The 24,343-nt window shown below is 24.9% G+C and overlaps 1 protein-coding gene and 2 non-coding genes across 3 annotated transcripts; all 3 read left to right on the top strand.

Annotated features, from left to right (window-relative positions):
- The first annotated feature begins 3,672 nt into the window (after window positions 1-3,672).
- LOC124923120 lies at window positions 3,673-3,749 on the top strand. Its single transcript, XR_007098135.1, has one exon. It is a non-coding gene; the product is annotated as a small nucleolar RNA R12 (small nucleolar RNA).
- A 122-nt stretch (window positions 3,750-3,871) lies between these two features.
- LOC124923064 lies at window positions 3,872-3,960 on the top strand. Its single transcript, XR_007098086.1, has one exon. It is a non-coding gene; the product is annotated as a small nucleolar RNA SNORD24 (small nucleolar RNA).
- An 18,915-nt stretch (window positions 3,961-22,875) lies between these two features.
- On the top strand, window positions 22,876-24,141 carry LOC124922868 (probable E3 ubiquitin-protein ligase HERC4). Its single transcript, XM_047463534.1, has 2 exons — window positions 22,876-23,934; window positions 24,007-24,141. Exons 1-2 carry the CDS (start codon window positions 22,876-22,878, stop codon window positions 24,139-24,141), a joined length of 1,194 nt encoding a protein of 397 aa, XP_047319490.1.
- Window positions 24,142-24,343: the final 202 nt, after the last annotated feature.

The following is a 24,343-nucleotide window of genomic DNA, read 5'->3' as shown; positions in this document are numbered from 1 at the left end:
CTCTCGAAGTCGGTTAGGGAAGCAAGTGGGCTTCATTTGAGTGAAATAACTATGATGTTGTTTTGGCTATTTTCCGGTCAGTTGTTGGTATAAGCATCAATGATGCGGTTAGATGTACGGGAAATGATCACCGAAACATGATGATCATTTCAGCTTTTGAAAGATGTCAAAAGGTGGAGAAATGATAGAGTTTCTTCTTTGAAAAATCAAAGATGGCAGCTGTTCTTATCTGCCCGGCATTGCGAGAAAGAAAACAACACAAGGTGAAACAACGCTGTTTTGGGTGTAAATGGCGAATGCATGACTCTCCGTTGGCGTTTCGTCTAAGTTTTGTCGTGTTTTAACTAACGACATTTGGGCGCGCGTTAGTTGATCCCCGCTTCGCGAGAGCGCCTTTTCTTCGTTATAGCGGGCGACGCAGATAGCTCTTGGACGTTGGATGAAAATCCAACGCCTATCCTATATCTATAAAAAAAAATGGGACAACGTATTAAGTATGTAGCCCGCAAACACACTTAATCATTTAACTAGGCGCAGAACTTGCCACCCGACGGGATCGAACCCAGGAACTTAGGGTTGGTATCCACCTCTTTTTGCCGCCCTATATCTATAGTTTCAGCTGTAGCAATCTTTTTAGATTTTAGAGATTACTAATCTATTTTATTTATTTAATTTTAATGATTTGTTTGAAATAAATTTTTTATTCACCTTTTAAAATATACAAAATATTTAAAATAAATATGACATTTATTTTGTCAATTTATTTTGTTTTTCTACATTTTTGAGTTAAATAAATAATTTATTTGAGATAAAATGGACACAATATTTATCTTAAACTATTTATTTTAATTTATTTTTATTTTTTTAAAATTAATTTGAGATAAAATGGGTACAAGATTTATCACAAATTATTTTATTTATTTTCTTTGATTATTATCTTTAATTAATTTAAGATTTAATTATCATAATAAATAATTCAATTAATTGTTTAATTAAGTTTTGGCTTAATTTTAATTATTTAAAAAATAATCAAAATAATTATTTATAAATTGAGTAGGTAGATTTTTAGTACTTACAAAATATTTTCATTTATTTAGTTATATTTTTATATTAAATTTAAATAAAATTATTATCATTTTTTATTTTATAATTTAAAAAACAATTATTGTGAATATATATATATATATATATATATATATGAATCCAAAATTTTAATTTTGATTTATTGTTAGGAATCATCATAATTTATTTATTAATTATAGATAATTCAATGTTAAAGAATATTTCTAAAATTATGTTAAAATAAGTGGAACCATAACTATAGACATGCTAGCTTTAAAAAAATAATAATAATAATTTATTTATTAAAATATTTAAACAAGAAAAAAATGTATAAAACCATTCTCACAAGCTTTCTAAGAAAAAATCACCTTACAATTTATAGAAAAAGAGTTGTCTCTAAATTATCTCACAACTTAAAATTAGTATATATATCTCATAATATTATACCATTAAATTAATATTTGATTTGTGTATTTTTGCCAACAATATATTTCCAAATAAGCTAACAACCTATCTAAATGTGCATCATGTCATGTGTTTGATAGATATATTTATAATCATTACTTTTAAAATTTAAATGTAAATATGTTAAAAATTAAAAAAAAATAAAACATCTAACTTATTTTAAAAGACAAAAAAAAGTTAAATATGCTATTCTAAAAATATCACAAGAAACAAGCTTATCCTTGAAAATTTAAAGAGTGATTATAGGGGACGAAAATCTAGGACCGCTATTGGGCCTTGCTCGATTTGGGTTATTTAAATAACTCAACTCACTCAAACATCTTTTCACTCCCTCTCTCATTAATCACATCACTCAATTCATTACTCAAAATACTAAAATACCATTTATTTTAAATTACTATTTATTATTTTATTATTATATATTAATACCTTTTAAGTAATTTTACCAAAAATATTCTCATCTCCTCAAAATCATCACCAATCATTACTCATTTTCCTCCTCTAGGTTATTACAATAACCCAATCCGAACAAGACCTTGGATATTCAAGTTAATCACATAATATTATAACTTCTTGTTAATTAATTTCTCTCACTCTTTTAATTAATTAATTTATTCCTCTTTTTTAGTTAATTATTTTCTCTCTTCTTTATTAAAATTAATTTATCACCCTTATTAATTAATTTATGAGTATATTTAATTAGGTGGAGTAATTATAATATTTATTTAATATATACATATATTAAAAATATTATAGATATTAAGTTTTTTTATTAATAAATGTTGAAAATATTTTTCAAATTATAAATATATTTTTTATCTTTTTTTTTTCTTTATATTTTTATCTTTTATCTAACTTTTCAATAAAAATAACTCTAACAGAGATAAATTAATTTGAATTGAAGAGAAAAAAAATTAATTAGTGGAAGACATGAGATATTATTTTTAATTTTTGAGTTATAATATTTATTTTGAAAATTTATTTTTAAGTATTGAATTATTTTTGTTTGAATAGAGATGAGAGAAAGAAGAAAGAAATAAAAGATAAAAATTTAATTTATTAAAAAGAAATTAATTAATAAAAGAATAAATTAATTAGTCATAAGAATTTATTCAATAAAAATAAATAATTAATAAAAATAAGGAGAAATAAATTAATTAATTAATGAATGGAGAGAAAGAAATTAATTAACATAAAAGAATATTTTATGATTAAACTGAATATTCAATAACACAGCCTCTTATAGTTACTCTAAATTCTAAATTGGTATATATAAAGTTATACAATCTTCTTTTATATATCATAATTTATCAAATTTTTAATATTACTAAATTAGTTTCTAACATTATTTAAAAATCAGATCTAAAAAGATTATAAAATAAAAAATAAAAAGGAGTATATATATTATATAATAAATTATAAATTAATATACAAGTTAAGAAAATACTAATATTTATTTTAATTATTTTTTATTTCATATATCAAATTACATAATTCAATATATTTAATTTATTAATTAATATATAAAGGTATAATAATTTTAATTTTAGATATTATTTAACTAATTTAAATATTGAGTTATAAAATTTAGATATTTTTATTTAATTATTTAAAATTTTTATCTTTAAATATTTAAGATTCAGTACTTAAAATGTTAAATAATTTGAATCTGAAGTATTTTCGCATCTGAATTTTAAATTAAAAAGTTAAATAATTTGAATCTCAACCTTTTCTTTTCAATTTTGAATATGACACCTTTTCTTTTAAAAGAAGAAAATAATAAAAATAATGACCTCAAATGGGCCATGACCCAAAAATATTATTTATTTATATTATATTAAATTGAGTTTTGTTGGAATCAAATTAAACTAAATTAATAGCCCAATGCAAAGTAAATATTTTCTAGGGTTCATTTTGACCCATCTTTGGCATCTCGCTATAAAGGAGGGGGCATGCATGGCATATCAAGACAATTAGGGTTTCAATTTCAGCCTATCAAGCATTGCTTCTTTCTCAGCTTTTATTTTATCTTCTAAATATTGCAATTTTCTTGATCCAAAATGTTTTATCGTTTGGTTAATCAATATATTTTCTACAAGAGAGGTGTATATGCATGATATTTTCAAGTATGATGATGGATGAGTAAATTGAAATGATGAATAAATCATTCGGATTCCCAATGAACATTCAAGAATGATTACAATCAGCAATTTCTGACTCTTTTATCTCATCCATCATCGGTCAATTAGTTCTTTTCTTTTCTTCAATTTGGGTCTTGAAGAATTGCTATATAGATTTGTATGGCTTACTGTGATTGATCAGTAGAACAGATAGTGATGAGAGGGGCCGGTGATGTAAAATGATATTTGCTACTCTTGATTGAGAATTTGTTTTCTCATCTGATGATTATTATCCACCAAGATCTCTGAGGCCACTCTTATTTTCTTGAATTTTTTTATCTTCTCTGAGTGATTTGTTTGTTCAATAATCATACCCATAAATTCAATGGAATTCTCAGCTTATGAAACACCAGCAATTTTCATGAAACTGGTTGCCATTACTAATCATATGAAGTTTGTTCAATGAGGGTTGTCTTACATATATATGATCAATTGATGATATTTGATTATATGGGATAATTAATTAATTATTTTGTGGGAAAGATGTAAATTAATTTTATTTTAAAAAAAAATTGGAAGGTGTTATTAAATTTACTTATAATATATAAACTTATAAAAAGAATGTCAAAACTTCATATAATTATCAATTCCGTGTCTACATATTATATTAATATGTATATAAAATTAGGGATGAAAGTGAACATAGTTGTTCGCGATCTATTTGAATCTCGGCTCGGCAAAAAACTCGTTTCAACTTGTTCGTTAGTCTTAACAACCCGAGCTCAGGCTCGTTTAGAAGTTCGAAAATTTAAACGAATCGAGCTTGAACTTCTCGATATTCGACTTATAAGCTCGCAAACATGTTCGTTAATATGCTAGTTCAAGAACACGTTAGTTTATAATATCATTTCAATATAATTTATAAATCCTTAAAAAAATATTTAAGTAATTTATAAATATATATATTTTAAAATAATTAATATTATTACATGATTATATATATATTAATATAATAATAACCTATAATTCTAATTTTAATGTTTCATTTATTTCATTATTAAATTTATAAATTTAACTTTTATACAACTTAGTAAACAATTTTTACTAGACGAGCTATAAAGGAGTTCGAATTTTCTAAAGGAGTTCTAAACGAGTTTTTTAAACGAGCTGAATATAAGCAGCTCGTGAGCTCAACTAAATTCATAAAGCCGAGCTCGATTGTAAAAGCTCAACTAAATTCATAAAGCCGAGCTCGATTGTAAAAGTTCAAAACGAGCTCGAGCCCGAATATATACTAGACAAGCAAAGTTCGAGCCTAATAATGTTCAGTTCGGCTTAGCTCAATTATATTTCCGTAAATAAATACCGTCCCTATATAAAATAAATACGTGAATATCACATGAATAAAAATTTAAAGTCATTTGATAGTTATGTGAAGATAAATAATTTTGACACTTTTAAAAAAATTTATATATATAATTAAAATTTTATGACTTTGTAAGTAAATTTAACACTTTCCTCTTTGTAAATAAAATTGACATTTATTCTCATGGACATATTTAAGATTTAAAGTTAGGGTGATAATGAAAAAACAATTGGGTAGGATTAAAAATATAACGACAAAATTTTGGATAGAACGAGTGGATAAATGTAAGTTTTACTATTTTTTAATAATTGGATAAATAAAAAGTAAATTATATTAAAATTTTTTAAGAAATTAGGAGTGATGTCACATTTCTACCTTAATATATATATATATATATATATATATATATATATATATATATATATATATATATATATATATATATATATATATTTGTGGGCTTCAACATCCCAATCCCAAGTTCCTACATAGATCTGTCCCTGTTTATTCCTCGTTATTTTGGACATATTTAGGTCTTTTGCATGTTAGCTGTATAAGGCTCAAGTGAAGTGTTGATGTGGAAGTAGATGTCGGATGATTAAGTGAAGCGTCTTCACGGGTTCAACAAATTGTTGAATACGAGTAGGGATGACAATGTGGTGATTTAGGGAGGAAAATGCATTTACCATCCCCGTTTCGTTCAGTTTTGTTCTGTTTTAGGGAATCCCCGCGGGGTACCGTTAATAAAATGTTTAAAAAATCATTTTTTTATAAAATAATATTATTTAAACAAATTTTTTGATATAATATATTATGAAATTTTATATTATTATAAAGAAATAAATTTATCACTCTTATAAAGTATAGTGAATAAATAAATATATTGGTGATTTAATATATTTAATTATGTTTTGATAGTGTTCGGGGTATAATCAGGGTGCGATTTGGGCGAAGGATACAAATATCATCCTCACTCTATCCTCATTCGGTTTCAGAGAAAAACCGTCCCAAACGGGATAATTCAATTCAGTTTTTGCGGAGCAGTTTTAAATTGTCATCCTTAAATACAAGATAGAAGTCATTGTCCTGGCTCTTTTGTCGCTTTCGACTTCTTTTATCCAGTTTTGCCGGTGGTATGATAAATTGTAAAAAAAGGAAATGGCGCATAGCCGAGATTCTAAAAAAAGGAAGTAGCGATGATTTGGTAAAGAGGGTGGGATCGCGATCTACCAATCAATCAACATCTTATGACTTTTGTTCCAGAGGCAAATAACCCGAAACTTAATAGAAAGCTATTCCTGTCTATATGTCTATCCTTCAATAACTCATCGTTCCAGGAAAATGATAAAGTCATTGTACCTGAAAGAATTCCATTTTAGGACACAGCCCTCATAATGACTATTCTGACTCAAAGTTTTTTCCAAGTCCAAATGATGTTTGCAGTTTAGTTATTATTTTCTCTTTTTCATTTATTTCGGTCATAATTTGAATGTTAATTAATTAGTAAATGTATTTTATTTTTTATTTTATTTTTTAAATATTTAAGAAAATAATGAATGTAAATAATTATGAAATTTAATTAATAAAATGTTAAAAGTGTTATTTATCTTTATAATTATACTTTATATTTTTTCTAATAAATAAATAATTATATATATATATATTAATAATTTTATTTTTATTAATTATATATATATATATTTATTTATTTAAAATTTAATTCAGAATATATTTAAACAAAAATAAATTAACTTATAATATATTTAAATAAAAATAAATTAACCCGATTTCATTATTTGTCTCTCATTTGTATTAATATATTTTTTTTCTTCATATTTATTAAATTAATCTTTAATATATTTTTATTTAGATTTAAATATGTTTTACTTATCTCCATATTTATTAGATACATAATTATTTTAAACTATTTTTCTTAATTTAAGTTTTAAAATATATATATATATTAATAATTTTATTTGTATTAATTATTTTATATTTTATAATTATATATTAAATTTTAATAATATTTTAATTAAATTTTTAAATAATTTATTACAAATCACTAATCTTTGTATATTATCTATACCTATCTATTATTTATATCCTTATAAATTAACCGATTAAAATTATAGATTGAGAGAATAATAGTGTGAATTTGAAGTTGGGGTTAATAATGAGAATTCGAATCACAATGTATGGAGAGATTTGTAGTACGAATTTGAGAATGAAAAAATTATATTCCAATATAGTTAATAATGGAAATCCTTATAGGATAATATATATATATATGGTAAAATTATTAAATTTGAAATATATTTTATAATATTTTAATATGTCATTTTATATTTATTTTACTATTAATTTGACAAATGAATATAATAATTTGAAAAAGATCAATTAAAAGATTTGACGAGAAATGTTAAATACATTTAAATGAGGTAAAATAAATGTTTACCGATTTTAAAATTTAACATTTTTAATTTGCTAAATAAAATATAAGTTAAATGTTACTATTTTTTATGTTTATTTTGCTATCAATGAGAAATGATATAGAGAATTTATAAGAGAGAATCAGCAATATGATAAATAAATAAATAAATACAAAAACTCTTATTTCCCTCCTCACCATTTTTTTTTTATTTTTCCAATCAATATGATATAAGGTCATTTTCTCTCAGTTCTATACCATTCTCTCATATTCCTCTATCATTCTTCACGACTTGTTTTTTTTTAATTATCAATTCTTATTATATAATATTTATTAATTTAATTGGATAGTTATTAAATATTTTTTTAATATGTGATTTTGATTATTAATTTTAAATAATAAATAATATTTTTAAAATTATGATACAACATATAATTTATTTATTAATATTAATAATTTATTTGATTAATTCTTATAACGCGTGATGATTATGTTAGCTTAAAAGTAATGATACAATTGAATTATTTAATTAGGACCTAATGTCAATTTTATACATTTAAGAGCTTATTTGATGAATTGGTTATTAGTTTATTTTTTTTAGGTTTTTATTCTAAAATCATTATACTTCCTCACCTATCTAATCATTTGATATTAAAATATTAAAATTACTCTCTATTTATTTTATTTAATATAAATTATGAATAATTGAGAAATTTTTGTAAGAAGTTTTAATAAGGAATGATTTGTCATTGCATTGTGGAACGAAAATTTAAAACTTATTTATATTATTTTCATTCCATTAATGCAATGAGGGAGATAACCCTTTTGGAAGATTGTCGAGCGCGGGCCTCCAGAGTTTGCAAAGACGAAGAACAAAACAACGCCGTTTTGTCTTAATGAACGCTCCGTTGGTGTTTTGTCCAGCGCTGGAGCATTCTGTCTAGCGTTTGGACGATCAGATTAACAGGGTTAGCGTCCATGTTAGCAATCCGATGTGGACCCAACGCGCGTGCTTCCGTTACAGCGAGGTGCATGACTCCTTCCTGGGCACTAGATAAAAATCCAGCGTTGATCCGATGACTATGAATCCTATTGCAAAATTTAAACATAATTTCTACTACACAAAATTATCAGTTTATAATTTTAATAAAAAGGTTATTTGAAATCAATTTTTAAACTCTTTCTTGTGTTTTTCTTCACTAAATTTGTACACAAAAATATTTTTGATAACATAATAAAAGTTGTGATTGTTTATTTTATTTTTGGGTATTTTGGGTATTTATTTAATTGTTTTAAGCCATAAATCGTACATAATTTATGTTTAAAATCTTAATTAAATTATTTCAACTTATTCTTAAGTTTAATTTGTAATACAATATTTTAACCCTAAATTAATTTTGGAATTTTAATTAATGTTTCTAATTAGATTTAATTATCACAATAATTAGTCATAATCTAACTCTTAATCCTTATTTTGATTATAAAAATTTAAAATATTATTTTGAATTTTTTTTTCTTTCCATGTCATATTTGGTGGTGTGCTTAAATAATTTTATTTTTTATTTTTTATTTTTAATATAAATAGACCTACTTAACATAATAAATAAATAAATAAAAAATAACAAATAGTAAAAGTTGAGGATTGTTCCTATTAATATTTATGATGGGATTAGTCTTTTATTTATTTATTTTTTATTTTAGAGGACATTATAAGAAATTTGAAATTTAAACGTACTTTCAAAATTTATTATCTTTAAATTTATACATATTTTCTTCCATTTTTCATAAAAATTTCAATACTAACTTTGTACAGACTTTAAATTCCATTCTAATTTTTAGAGAAGTGGTTTATCTTTTTCTTCTTGACATTACACAATTTGAGTCCGTTTTGTTAAAATAAAAATAGTTAGGTTTCTTGTCTCAAACTAAAAAAAAAATATATTTGCAAAGTACATTTAATTGACATTAAAATAAATTGATATATTTGAATTAATTTCTAATTGAACGATACAATTAAATAAGGTATTAATATCACGCAAATGAGAAGTTTTCAATCAAATACATATATTGAAAACTTTCAAATGCTTGCTTGTCCTTCAATTATTCTAAATAAATTTTACTTTTTTCATTTTCAACCTCACAAAAATTAGCTATTCTTAATTTTTTTTAGAAAAAATAATTCTATTGTCGAGTTCGATGCGTAGTAATTTTAGTGCTGAATCACAACTAAATTCGTGGTACATTGTGAGACAATCATCTCATAAACTTTAACATAATATAGGGAGACAATAAAACTGTTTTAAAATAAATGTATTGAACAACTATTCAAATCAAATTTTGATTTGTGATTTCGTTTCTTTGTATATATATCAAATAGTTATATTTTTATACTTCATATATTGACTATGTTTTGGCACATCTATGGTCAAATATAATATAATCATGTCCAATTAGTCTTCAACTAATCCCGTGTGGTTGGTGGACTAATGTAGGAATGATGAAAAGGAAAGGTGTTGAAATGGTCGGGTTTGGCGCTTATAAATACAAGTACCTATCTAGGTTAAGTTAAAGTGTACATTGGAGATCATTTAATTCAATGGCTAATAGGAAGATGATGATCATTTTAGCTTTGCTTATGGAGCTCCTATTCTTCTTTACGTTGCTTCAACACTCATATGCAAGTTAGTTCACTTTCTCTTATTTACTCTTATTTTTTATATTCATTTTATCACAAATTATTTTAACGATCAAACATGCATGCACGCAGGAGATGACCCTTGGAAGAAGATCTATAAGCACGCGACGGTCACAGATCAAGACAACACTCTTCCGCTAGATAACACTCCGTCCGTTCATGGATGATTATTAAAACACTTGCTCAAATGATTCCACTAAAAACGGAGTAGGGGTTATTTTCTAAATTATATATATATATATATATATATATATATATATATATATATATATATATATATATATATATATATTCAAATAATAAATAAATAAATATGTTACAATATTACTTCTGGTATTTTTATTTCTCCTTTAATTTCTTAAGATTTGTTCTTGTGGATCATGCTTCTTCTCAATAAAACTTGTAAGTTATAAATTTGGCTGTATTTTCTTATTATTTTTTTAGAGTATATCTAATTATCTATATATATCTATTGATGTTTAATAAATAAAATATAGGGTCATGTTCTTACCAAAACTTACATAGGTTTATTATATTTTATAATAATTTCTCTCTCTTGTCATAATTACCTATTTATAATTACTAATTAATTTATCTCTTATATCATAATTATTAATTTGTCTTTTCTAATTAATTTTTATTTTATTTTATTAATTTTTCTTTCCTAATTATATATATTATTTTTTTCATTAATTTTATATAAACTTATATTTAATTATATATATATATATATATTTATTTATAATATACATAATAATACTATATATAATATATAATAACGTTTAAATAATTTATTAAACTTAAAATAAAATTACAAAATTTTCTTTTATGTTCATTTCTCTCTCATATTTATAATATATCTTTCTTAATTAATTTTCGTTTTTTAACAATAATAATTAATTTATTTTTTATTTTCTGTTATCATATTTTCTTACACATAATTTTATATATATTTTTAATAAAATAAAAATTATAAATATTTAATTTATTTAAAAATTAATATTAAGCGTTTCTCTTTCCTAAAATCTATATATATAGTATATTTTATCATTAATTTTATATAAATACATTTTTTTTCATATTATCCTTCTATGCATATTTATTATTTATATGATTATTAATTAATTTTTTTTATTCATTATATATTTTATCTATTATTAATTAACCATGATTAAATATATAAACATACATAAAATTTTAAATTAAATTCAAAAACCACAAGTGGTCTAATGGTTAAATTATTCACATTTCATATTGGAGAATATGTGATTGTGCATGTGGGTATGAGTGGGTGAATTTGTGGTCGATGTAGATTGCATGTGTGAGTCTCTACGTAAATGCTTTACAAATATGCGATTCCTTACATTAATGCGTGTGTTTAAAACTAAAAGTTTAGAGTGACATCTACCAAATTTTTACACATTTTATATGAATTTCTCATCAAATTCTCGTGGTACAATCGTCTCTCTTTTCTCCTTAGGTCTAGGTCTTTTTTCAATCAGCTCTCATTTCTTCTTAGGTATAGTTAACACGAGAATAGGAGGTGGGCGTCGACAACGGAAGAGAGACCCAGAGGAAAATATTCGATCTTGATTTGAAGAAAAATGGAAAGTGAATGAATGCGATGATTCGAGATTAAAAGGAAGACGAGGATTCTCTACCTCCGTGGATTTAGAAGAATAAAATTAAAATTAATTAATTTTTTATTTTTACACATTTTATATGAATTTCTAATCAAATTCTCACATTTTATCAAATTCTCGCGTTATATTCGTCTCTCATTTCTCCTTAGGTTTAGGTCTTTCTTAAATCGACACTCTTTTCTCCTTAGGTATAGGTAGCATGAGAAGAGGAGGAGGGCGACTCCGACGTGACGGAAAGGGGCGACAATGATGCAACGGAGGAGGGCGATGACGACACAAGAGAGACATAGAGGAAAATATTCAATCTTGATTTGAAAAAAATGGGAAGAGAATGAAGACGAGGATTCGAAATCAAGAAGAAGACGAGTATTCTCTGTCTCCGTAATTCAGAAAAATAATTTTTTATTTTTTATTCTTACACATTTTATATAAATTTCTCATCAAATTCTTGCGGTACAATTGTCTCTCCCTTCTCCTTAGATCTAGGTCTTTTGTAAATTGACTCTCATTTCTCCTCAGATATAGATAGCACGATAAGAGGATGTGGGCAACAACGACGCGACGAAGGAGAGCGACGACGACGTAAGAGAGACCTAGAGGAAAAAATTCGATCTTGATTTAAAGAAAAATGGGAAGCGAAAGAAGACGTGAATTTGAAATTAAGAGGAACCCGATAATTCTTTACCTCCAAGGCTTTATTTTTTAAAAATAAAAAAAAAATTCTATAACAAAACTTAATAAGGTATATTTTATAATAAAACTATAAATAAAATTATATTTTAATGAATAATATTAATATTTTAATTATTTATATATATATATATAATACAAAAATATAATAAATAGATTATATATATAAATAATACAAAATATATTTAACTCTATATTTTGATATGTTTTAAATAATTAATAAATATTTATTATTTTAATTTATAATATTATTATAAATATATATTTTTTATACAAAATATTATAAAATTTAATTATTATTTTTTTAATAAAATTAATAATTATTGTTATTATTTAACAAAAAAATAAAATTATATATATAATAACACTTTTATATATATATATATATATATATATATATATATATATATATATATATATATATATATATATATATATATATATATAGTTTTGAAACAAGAGTTTTATGGTATTCTGTTAGGGTCTCCAAATTAAGGCCTCGGTCCTAGAATAATTCTAGCACTCTTACTCGGCACCCTTCCTCGGTCCTATTGTGCACATGGGCCATATTTCTGTTTATTGTTTTAATATTTTGTTTTGCTTACCCTTTCTATTTTACAAACCGAATTCTGTTATTTTCTAGTAGTTGTTGTAATCGAATATTATGGGGCAAGACATCACATATAAAAGGTTGATCACTCTTCCCCAAGGACACATGAATGGAATAATGAAGATATGAACTTCACCCCATTTGTCTATTATTATTTATTTTGGACTGTTTGGTATAGATCAACAATATTTCTCTTCTCACACTTGGTTCTTCTATCCCCTCATTCCAAATTCTCTATTAAAAACCTTCCGCTGCCCTTTGATTATAGAATTTCCATCTGGTCATAGAGATCAAGAACTTGATTCTTAAAATCAAGAACCCATAAACACACCTTACAAAACAAGTCGTAACATATTGACATAAAAAAGATGGTTCAACATTATTTTTTAATAGACATTTCACATATATTTTAATTAATATTTTGAGTTTTAATGTATAATAAATTGTTTTCGAATTTATTGAGAGGATATAGTAGAAGTTAAAATAATTATGTACAAAAGAGAAAAAAAATACAAACATATTTTCTCAAATATTATTTTCGCCAATAGTGTGATAATTCACGTTAAAAAAGGAAAATTTAAATTAAATTAATAGAATGAAAAAACTAAAATTTTGAATAAATGATCATATTTGTATTATTTTATTTTAGTTGTATTTAAAAAAAAGTTTCTATAAAGAAAATTATAATAAATTTGAGATTAGATAACTTCACAAAATATTAATAAAATTGAAAATGTGAAAGAATATATATACAATATTAAAATTTCTCAAACTAATATATATTTAATATATATAGCGTCTAATAATTATGATATTATAAAATTAATGTAAAACACAATATAATGGTAAAATTTATGTAATAAAATTTAAATGATTATTAATTTTTTTTAATTCACGTGTAATAATGAAAATTAAATGTGTCAATTTTTATATAACAAAATTTAATTAAAATGAATTTTTTTGTTTATTGTATTTAATTAAATAATTTTAAATTATTGAATATAGCCACCAATATATTATATAGTGTGATTCAATTTTTTTTATATAGAAATTTTAATTATTTTTATATATTTGTTTGTATCGCACGAAAATCATGCTAGTTTAAGAAATAACATCAAATTAGAGATATCATTAGAGTAAGTTACAGTTGACATTGAAGAAGAACTCAAAGACTAGTCTGTGGCCTTTTTCCTTCTTTCTTAATTTGTTGCCTTCTGTCAGCATAGAAAAAATTACCCCAAAAATAATAAATCCCTTAGCTCAACTTCCTAGCATGGCGTAGCATGCCATGGGAGACTGAATGATCCTCCTCTTGCTCTAGTAAGAAGATATTGGTAGTAGTATTAACTATGTTGATTTGTGTGTGTCATGTTAAATATAAAAAAAAAAAGAGTTGAATTTAGTTAACATTAATTACTACATTTGTTTTTATGTTACAAATTTAACAAATTATACTTCTGGAATTGGAACTATATTTGATTTATTTATTTTTTATAAAAAGTAACAATCTTTTATTGATGTACATTCAACTCAAAAAGTCATTTTGACTATATAAAAATCAAACCAAAATAATACAAGTAATGTTATTTGTTAAGACTAAGTTATTATTTGAAACTTGAACATGTGTCATTTTCATCCATATAAGGTCGAGCTATATAATTTTAATTTTTTTCCAAATGGACAAAACACATCAATCATATTATTTTTTTTATTTAATTAATTTATCATATTTTTAAATAAAATGATATTTAAAGATGTTTTAAATGTATTTTATTTAAAATTTAGTATTATTTTTGGGATTTATGTATTCTAATTTGTCAAAAATTGATTTAGATAACTAAAAAACAATATATATAATTTAAAAAAAGATTTAAGAAAATTTGAATATAGATAGAATTTATTTTTTCAAGAAAAACTTTATAACAACGTAATTTTGTGCACGGTCTACCAATTTGAACGTATTTATACTTTAAATTGAGTATTTTTTTTCGAAATATACGTATTCAAAATAGCCGAATACGATTTGAAAACTTTAAAAAATGCTTAATGATTGAAAATAATTCAAAAAAAAAATCATAAAAAAAAGAATTATTATTTTATTTTTACAAAATGTAATAGAAAAAAATACTATGTTAAAATAAGAAAATGGTACGAAATTAATTAATTTGTAAAAAATTAAATTTACTTAAAACTCATATATAATACAATTCAAAGTTTGAAAACCCTATCTTCTAGTCAAAATGGATGCTAATAATAACTGAGTTTTTATTTGTCAAACTTTGATTCTTTCCATCATTACTTTATAAATATGGAATGATTCTAAAAATTAAAGACCACGAGATTCATTTCTTTTAAAAAAACACTTTAAGGATCATAATTGAATGATAACGAATACAAATTTAAAACCATAACAACCAATTATGACGAATTTTCTTGGAGACCACAATACCAAGTGGGGACGAGTTTCTATTCCCCGATTTCAAACCGCCCCCTCTGATGTCTTCCTATATATAAAAATATTTAAAGATTATATAAAATTATGCAGTTAAAAAAAAATCATTCTCTTCTTTGGAAGGATAAATAAAATTCATATTTATAAATTTAAATAGACAATACTCACATCTTTGTTGTCTCCATCGTCATTATCGTTTTCATCGTCGTCATCTTTTTCGTCAATAATATCTATGGTCTGAACATGAGAGGCTTCAATGGTTAGACAATTTAGTGGTCGTTTACTACTCTCATTCAACGTTGTTTTTATTATTCATCAAAAAAGAGAAACATGATAAAAAATTTAATAAGGAGACATTCATTTAATTTTTTCTCATTAGTTCATTGATTTTATTCTCATTTCTCGATCAACCAAAAGTATCATTTCTTACATAATAGACATCTCATATTACTAATCTCGTAACCTCATTTTTGCACATAACTATCTCAACAGTATCAACATTGACAAGGTTTGGACAATCTAGTGGTCGTCTTACTCCTCTCATTCAACGTTGTTTTTGTTATTCATAAAAAAAAGAAACATGATAACAAATTTTATAAAGAGACATTCATTTAACTTTTTTCTCATTAGTTCACTAATTTTACCCTCATTTATCGGTCAACCAAAAGTATCATTTATTACATAATAGACATCTCATATCACTAATCTCGTAACCTCATTTTGCACCCAAATATCTCAACAATATCAACATTGACAAGATTGGGACAATCTAGTGATCGTCTTACTCCTCTCATTCAACGTTGTTTTTGTCATTCATCAAAAAAGAGAAACATAATAACAAATCTGATAAAGAAACATTCATTTAACTTTTTCTCATTAATTCACTAATTTACTCTCATTTCTCGGTCAACCAAAAGTATTATTTCTTATATAATAGACATCTCATATTACAAATCTCGTAACCTCATTTTTATACCCAACTATCTCAACAGTACCATCATTGATAATGTCTCTTATCCCTTTGAAGACAAACAATAAATTTCAATTATCCCAATCCCAATGTTATTGGTCTCATATTCATCGACAATCCAACCACCAATCTCAATCGACCTCTAATCTCGTGACCTCATGATCCTTTGTTTCCGCAATCTCTTATCCCTCGACAAACCAACCATAAATTTCAATCACACTTTCACAAGTCTCTTATTCTTAAAAAACAAAAATTATCAGCCTCTATCCATTGACAATCTAACCACCATTCTCAATCGACATTTAATCTCGTAATTTCACGATCCTTTGTTACCGCGACATTTTATCCCTCGACAAACTAACCAAAAATCTTAATCACACTTTCACAAGTCTCTTATTCCTAATAAATAAAATTATCGGCCACCTATCCCTCGACAAATCAACCATCACCTCACGACCCTTTATTATCGGTCTTTTATCTCTCGGCAAACAAACTATCAATCTCAATCGACCACACAATCCAATGTTACTAGCACCATATCCCGCATCAAATCAACCACCTCTCATTAATTACACGCCTCTTATCCACACATATAATTTACTTAAATTTGCATTTGTAAAGATTCGAACTCTTGTCTAGAGTGTTGACCTCTTATCCACAAATATAATATATATATATATATATATAATGATGCTTAATTTTTAAAGTGTCCGAATTGCGGGGTCGAGAGTTGTGGTTAATTTGGATATATATGTGAGAGTAAATTAATACTTGGGTCGGATTGTGAGTTGACCCACCCATAAACTTAGAACGGTTAAAAATAGAATTAAAAATTCTATATGTATGTTTCAAACTTGTAACCTAACAAAACAAGTACAACTCTTCAACCAACTAGGCTAATAACACTTTATATTTTAAATTCAACACCAAATTAGATGAACGCGGGATATTTTAACAATAAAGTTCAACTTTTTAACTAACTAATCAGATAGGTGTTGTATGAAGTTGTTGTATAAGGGTGCTGTATATATCATTTCTCATATATATATATATAATGATGTTTAATTTTTAAAGTGTTCGGATTGCCGGGTCGAGAGCTGTAGTTAATTTAGATATATATGTGAGAGTAAATGGAAACTTGGGTCTGATTGTGAGTTGAACCGCCCATAAACTTAAAATAATTAAAAATAAAATTAAAAATTTATATGTATGTTTTGAACTTACAACCTAACAAAACAAATACAACCCTTTAACAGACTAAGCTAATAACACTTTATATTTTAAATTCAACACTAAATTAGATGAACGCGAGATATTTTAACAATATAAGTTCAACTTTTTAACTAACTATTTTATATATATATATATATATATATATATATATATATATATATATATAAAATGATGCTTAATTTTTAAAGTGTAATTGGTATGTGGTTTGCCGATGGATAATAGGCCGGTATCAATTGAAAGTTGTCAATATATATATGCATACAAAAAATTATAAAATTATTTCAACAATCATAAGTGGTATAGCGGTTAAAGTGTTAACAATTCATACTGGTGATTTGGGTTCGAATGGTGAAAAAAATCTAAAGGTTCATTTATGGAGGAAATGTTGGCTTGAGTAATCCAAAATTTGGTGATAAAAACCTAATGTTTAAAATGCATCCTCGAATTTGGTTATTAAATAATCAAAATAATTATATATATAAAAAATATATAAAAACTTAAATGAATTGGTTAGATGATTTTTTTAATATTCTTATTTTTTTCAAATAAGTATATAATAATAAGTAATATTATACCCATTGCAACTTTATATTTGATTGGTAATTTGATCTAAAATTCAATGTTTGAATATTTATTTTATCAAAATTACTCTTATTTCCATATCATTAATGTTTTCAATTTATATGATTTTAGGTATGTTTAAAATAACAAAATAATTTTAAATAAAACGACTAGATAAAGATAAGTTTTGTAATATATTTTTAATAATTAGGTAAAAAAAATATTGAACTAAATCATAAATTCACATTTTTAACTTAATATTTTTTCTTAGATTTTTATATCATTACATATTAGTTTGCTTAAATTTGCATTTGCAAATATTCGAACTCTTGTTTCAAGTGTGAGTGAAAGATGATCACTCTAACCATAGACCACTTATTATTGATGTTTATTATTTATAATTTTGTGTATATATATTGTTGTATATATTTTATAACTAATAAAGTTTTAAATTTTGATTTTTTTTATTTTTTTAATAAAATTCACAAATAACATTATACCATTTTTATTAATAAGTTAAAACTATATTTTCAATATAAAAAATATTATTTATCATATTATGTTTAAAATAAAATGTATATAAATAATCAAAAAGATTAATTTATTTTAATTATTTTTTCAATATCAAAAGTATTAGTTACCCGTAAAATATAAATTGTCAAATATAAATTGTAGGCAAATAGTTAAAAATAATAATTTTTTATTTAAATATATTGCAAATTAAATTTTAAATAGATGGTTATATATATAATATAAATTTAAAAATTATCCATATATATATATATATATATATATATATAATATAATAATATAAAAATAATTAATACAAATAGAATTATTAATATATATAAATATTTATTAAAAAAAATTATACAAGAACACTTATTTTTTAATATAATTAAATTATTTTTTATTCTTAAAATTAATTAATTCTTGAATTGTTAATTTTTATTAGTTAAAGATAAAAATGAAAATAATTTGTTTTATATAATTTTAAAAAATGGTGTAGAATTATATATATATATATATATATATATATATATATATATATATATATATATATATATATTCTATTAATAAACATTTATTATTCTAATATAAATTAATTAATTTTTTATTTTTAAAATTATTAAATTTTTAATGTTGATCGTACATTTTATTTATTAATTAGAGAAATAAATGAAAAAATGAATATAAAAAGTCTTATCTGTATTTTTATTCAAATTAACCCACAGTTTGACTTATACGGGCCGTATCCATTTACTCTCACGCTAAGATCCAAATTAACCACGTGTCTCAACCCGACAAACCAATTTTAAGAATTATTATGTATATTAGGGATAAGTAATTCAATGGAAAAATTGAAGTTGAATTAGTCCACCTTGACCGACCTAAGTATAAATACTCCTAGGTGTTAAGCTTCAAAATCATCAAACAATCTTCACATATTACAACCTAAATCGAAGAATTTAAATTTCTTCCAAAACAAGATTTTTATAAAATCTTTTTGGTGATCACAACTTCGATCCAGGCTTCGGAAAAGCTTCCAACAACTCTAAGGAGTGTTCTCTAAGTGTTGGTAAGCTTCTAGATCCGTTGTAATTCAATTATTTATGATTGAAAATTGGATTTTTCTAAGTTTGATCAATTTGATCTGTTCTAAGGTTAAACTTTGTGTTTTTTTGTTTAGAATCACTCCCTAAATGTTGTATTAACTTTATGTTGAAAAAATTTAGATAAAATCAACCTAAAATGAAAAAAACGAAAAAATAATTTGAAAATTTGGACTTTTGAAATTCATATTCTTGAGCTTTTAAGCTTGAATCATGATTCAAACAGTTGCCTAACATGTTTGTAAATATCTTAGGATGATTTCTAAACAATAAAAACATCATCCCGATCATGTGTTGATCCAACTGAAATTTTGAAAAAAAAATAAAACTTTGATTTTGATTTTAAAAGTTGTATAAAGCTTGAATGATGTTCTTGTTTTGGTTGTGTTCAACTATGTTCATTATTTCAAAGCTAATGGAACAAGAATTAGGCCTTGAGATGACCTAATTCAAAATATCCCAAAATTTGACCTAGAAACGATTTTAGGAAATTGATCTTTGTAGAGATCGATTGATCATGATTATGGTTAGGATTTTGTTCTCTATAATCATATGAGTAAGCTACAACTTATAGATCATGATTCCATGATCTATATCAAAAGTTATAGCACTTGGAATTCTTGAATGATTCAAGAACAATCGGTCCTTAGGTTTTAGTCTAGGACCGATGATCCTCGGTCCTGGTCAAAACCTAGGACCGAGAAAACTAACCCAAGTCAAAACCCAGGACAGAGGAAACGTAGCTTGGGACCGAGGAATTCAAACATAATTTTTTATCCAAGATTGGTTTTCTTGAGTTAGGACCGAGGATTAGGATCAATGTTCTTGAGATAGGACCGATGATTAGGACCGGTGTTCTTGAGGAAGGATCGAGCCCAATGATCGATGGTTTTAGCCCAAGACCGTGGACACTAACCAAATTTCTTAGCCTAGGACTGAGTACTCCCTTTAGCCTAGGACCAAGAATCCTAAACCTAGGACCGAGAACCTTAAACCTAGGATCGAGCCTCCTCTTAACCTAGGACCGGTAAACCTAACCCTAACCCTAAGGCTAGGACCGATGGACCTAACACTCAACTTATCCCCAAGCCAACCTATGATCCTTAACCCCGGGCCATCCTATGACCATCGTCAAACCACCCACTAACCATAATCTTGTGACTCACACTTTTTCATATGCCTCTTTATCTCTGGACAAACCACTCACCAATTTTAGTCGGCCTCTCTTTTATTCTCACTTTACCAAATCAACAACCAATTTCAATGCATCACAGACCTCTTATACAACGTTAAACCAACTACTAACCCTCAATTGACCCTTTATCTTGTGACTCACATTCATATGCCTCTTTATCCCCTCGGCTGACAAACAACTCACCACCCGACCTCCATTTTGTGACCTCACACTTTCAAATGATTGTCAAACTAACCAGTAATTCCGACCTCACACTCGACAAACCACACACCACATGACCTTCATCTCGTGACCTTACACTTTCAAATGCTCTCCAAATTATATCATTTGTTTAAAAGTTGTGCCAACATATATTATAGTCAAGAATGCATTCTTAAAAATTTAAATTTGTATGTTTTGGGATTTAAACACTGATCTTAAGTATGAAAAGTGAACACTTTAACTGTTAGACCACTTGAGATTATTAAAATAATTTTATTATTTTGTGTATGTATATATATTTTGTATTTAATATTTATTATCAATTAATTAATTTTATATTAATTAAAAAATTATTTATACTTCTAAAGAAAATATATGATAAAAGATGAAATGTAATTTTATAAAATTAATGATGAAAAATAATATAATATATATATATATATAAAGTAACTACATTCAATATATATATATATATAATTATTGATAAAAACTATGTATTATAAAATAATAATAATATAATTAAATTCTTTTATATTTTTTTAATTTCTCTATTATAATATGTAAATATATATTATATATAATTTTTTTTATTTTTTAATTAATTTATTTCTCTAATTTCATGATATATATATATATATATTTATTTTATATAAATTATTATATATAAAAATATATTTCATTAATCATATAAAATATATTAATGTCTTATTATTATTATTATTATTATTATTATTATTATATATATATTAAATAAAAGAAAGTTAATTAAAAGAAGAGAGTAGGAGAAGAAGGAAAAAAATAATTATTAAAAAAGAGAATGGTTGACTGTAAATAATTTGATGAATTTAAATTTTAAACAATATATATATATATATATATTTAATTAAGCATAATATATTATCTTTGTAATTATATTATTGTAGTTTATTTTAGGTATATATATATATATTTTGTTGAGAATATATATATCCATAAATATGGTTGAGAATGGTCTAATATATTCTTATTGTGCACATTAATATTAGCATAATATTCTATCTTTGTAATTATATTATTGTCGTTTATTTTAGGTATATAAGGTTTATTGTTATTATATATATATTGTTGAGAATATATATATTCCATAAATACGGTTGAGAATGGTCTAATATATTTTTGTCTTTAAACATAATTTTCTATCTTTGTAATTATATTATTGTTGTTTATTTTAGGTATATAAGGTTTATTGATAATATTTTTATTATATATAAAATAGTTAAACTAATATTTTAAACAAAGTTAAAATATATTATATATTTAAATATTAAGTAAATTCAATTTTTATTTAACTCAAGTGTTCACAATAATTTATAAGAGACCAAAGGTCAATAAAAAAAACATATGTAAAATTTAATTCCTATCTTAATTTCAGTTAGAATATAATTATTTTATTTTATTATGATATAGAATCTTTTAATATTATTTGTATGTATTAAATATTGATTATATTATATTATAGCTAATGAAACCTATAAGAGCATAGACTCTTTCTTTTCAATCTCTCCACCCTCTTCCGGTTTTGCTGTAACTAAATGGAAGATCAAGTTACAAGTGTATCAATTATTGAGGAACTGCCATCAGATTTGATCCTATGTATCCTTAAATCCGACTGCTTGAGCGTGTCTGATTTTGCTTGTTTGGAGACAACTTGCACTACATTCGGTGGAATCAGAGAACAGCTTCACCCAACATTAAAGTTCCGATCTTTAGTTGATTTGGCAGTGTTTCGTCTATGTGAATCTCATCCAATATACTCATGTTTGAACGAAAGTCGAAAAAAAACACTTTTGCTTAGGATGGGCAACAACTGGAAGCAAGCATTGAATTTCTTGCGATCTGTTGAAGAATCCTCAGATTCTGTTCAAAGTAAATCAGGATCAGGTTATATACAGGTGACGGCAGGAATTTCTTTTACAATTGTTTTGAAGGATTATTCGGTGTACATTTCGGGTGTTCGTTATTTGGGTGACCATTTATTGAAGGACCATTTAAAATATCACAAGTTTACTCTGATTAGCTTCGACCAGCAGCCGTTAACATCATCATATGTGGATAATATAGTCTCTGTCTCTACCATGTATAATCATGCTGCTTTTATTACGCAATCAGGAAAAGTTTTTACATGTGGTAACAATTCGTCAGGTTGTTGTGGGCATACAACAGGTGGGTATAGCCTTAAACCTCGGCTTGTGGAAGGCGCATTGAAGGGAATCCCATGCAAACAAGTTGCAATCGGTAATAAATTCACTGTCTTTCTTACAAGAGAGGGTCGAGTATATACTTGTGGGAGAAACAGTCACGGTCAGCTTGGTCATGGAGATATGGTGGATAGACCGACACCTATGATAGTAGAATCGCTTGTAGATTGTTTAGTAGTTCAGGTTTCAGTTGGTCTAGCATTTACATTAGCTCTAACTAGCGATGGCAACTTGTATTCATTCGGGTCCGGCGAGGATTGGTGTTTGGGTCACAGAGTTGAAAAGAATGAGCTACGCCCTCGTCTGGTTAAGTTCTTTAAAAGAAGGAATATTCACATTCTTAGAGTCTCTGCAGGAGCTGTTCATGTTGTAGCTCTCGATTCTAGTGGATTGGTAATATTTAATAAACTTTTTAACAAATTAATTACAAATTCTATTAACCTTTGACTATATTATTTATTTAAGGTTTATACTTGGGGGAGAGGTGAAGTAAGCCAGTTATGTAATATAGAATATATAGACGATTTTAAAAGCCGTGAAACCACACCATATTTAGTGAACAGCCTGAAGAGTCAGATTGCTATACAGGTTATTAATTAATTTCTCAATCAATTTCTTCAACATTCAAGTTACAAATTATGTCCTATCTAGGACATGTTTAATATATATATATATATATTATATATAGGTAAGCGCAGACCAGTTTAATACGATTATTTTAATGAACGACCACCGCACTATTTACGGGTATGGTCTTACATTTCCAAGAGTGGGAGCTGTGTTGATTGTCGAAGACGGCTTA

Source organism: Impatiens glandulifera, chromosome 1, assembly GCF_907164915.1.
Source record: "Impatiens glandulifera chromosome 1, dImpGla2.1, whole genome shotgun sequence".
Taxonomy (NCBI): Eukaryota; Viridiplantae; Streptophyta; class Magnoliopsida; order Ericales; family Balsaminaceae; genus Impatiens; species Impatiens glandulifera.
This window is presented reverse-complemented; position numbering and strand designations above follow the sequence as displayed.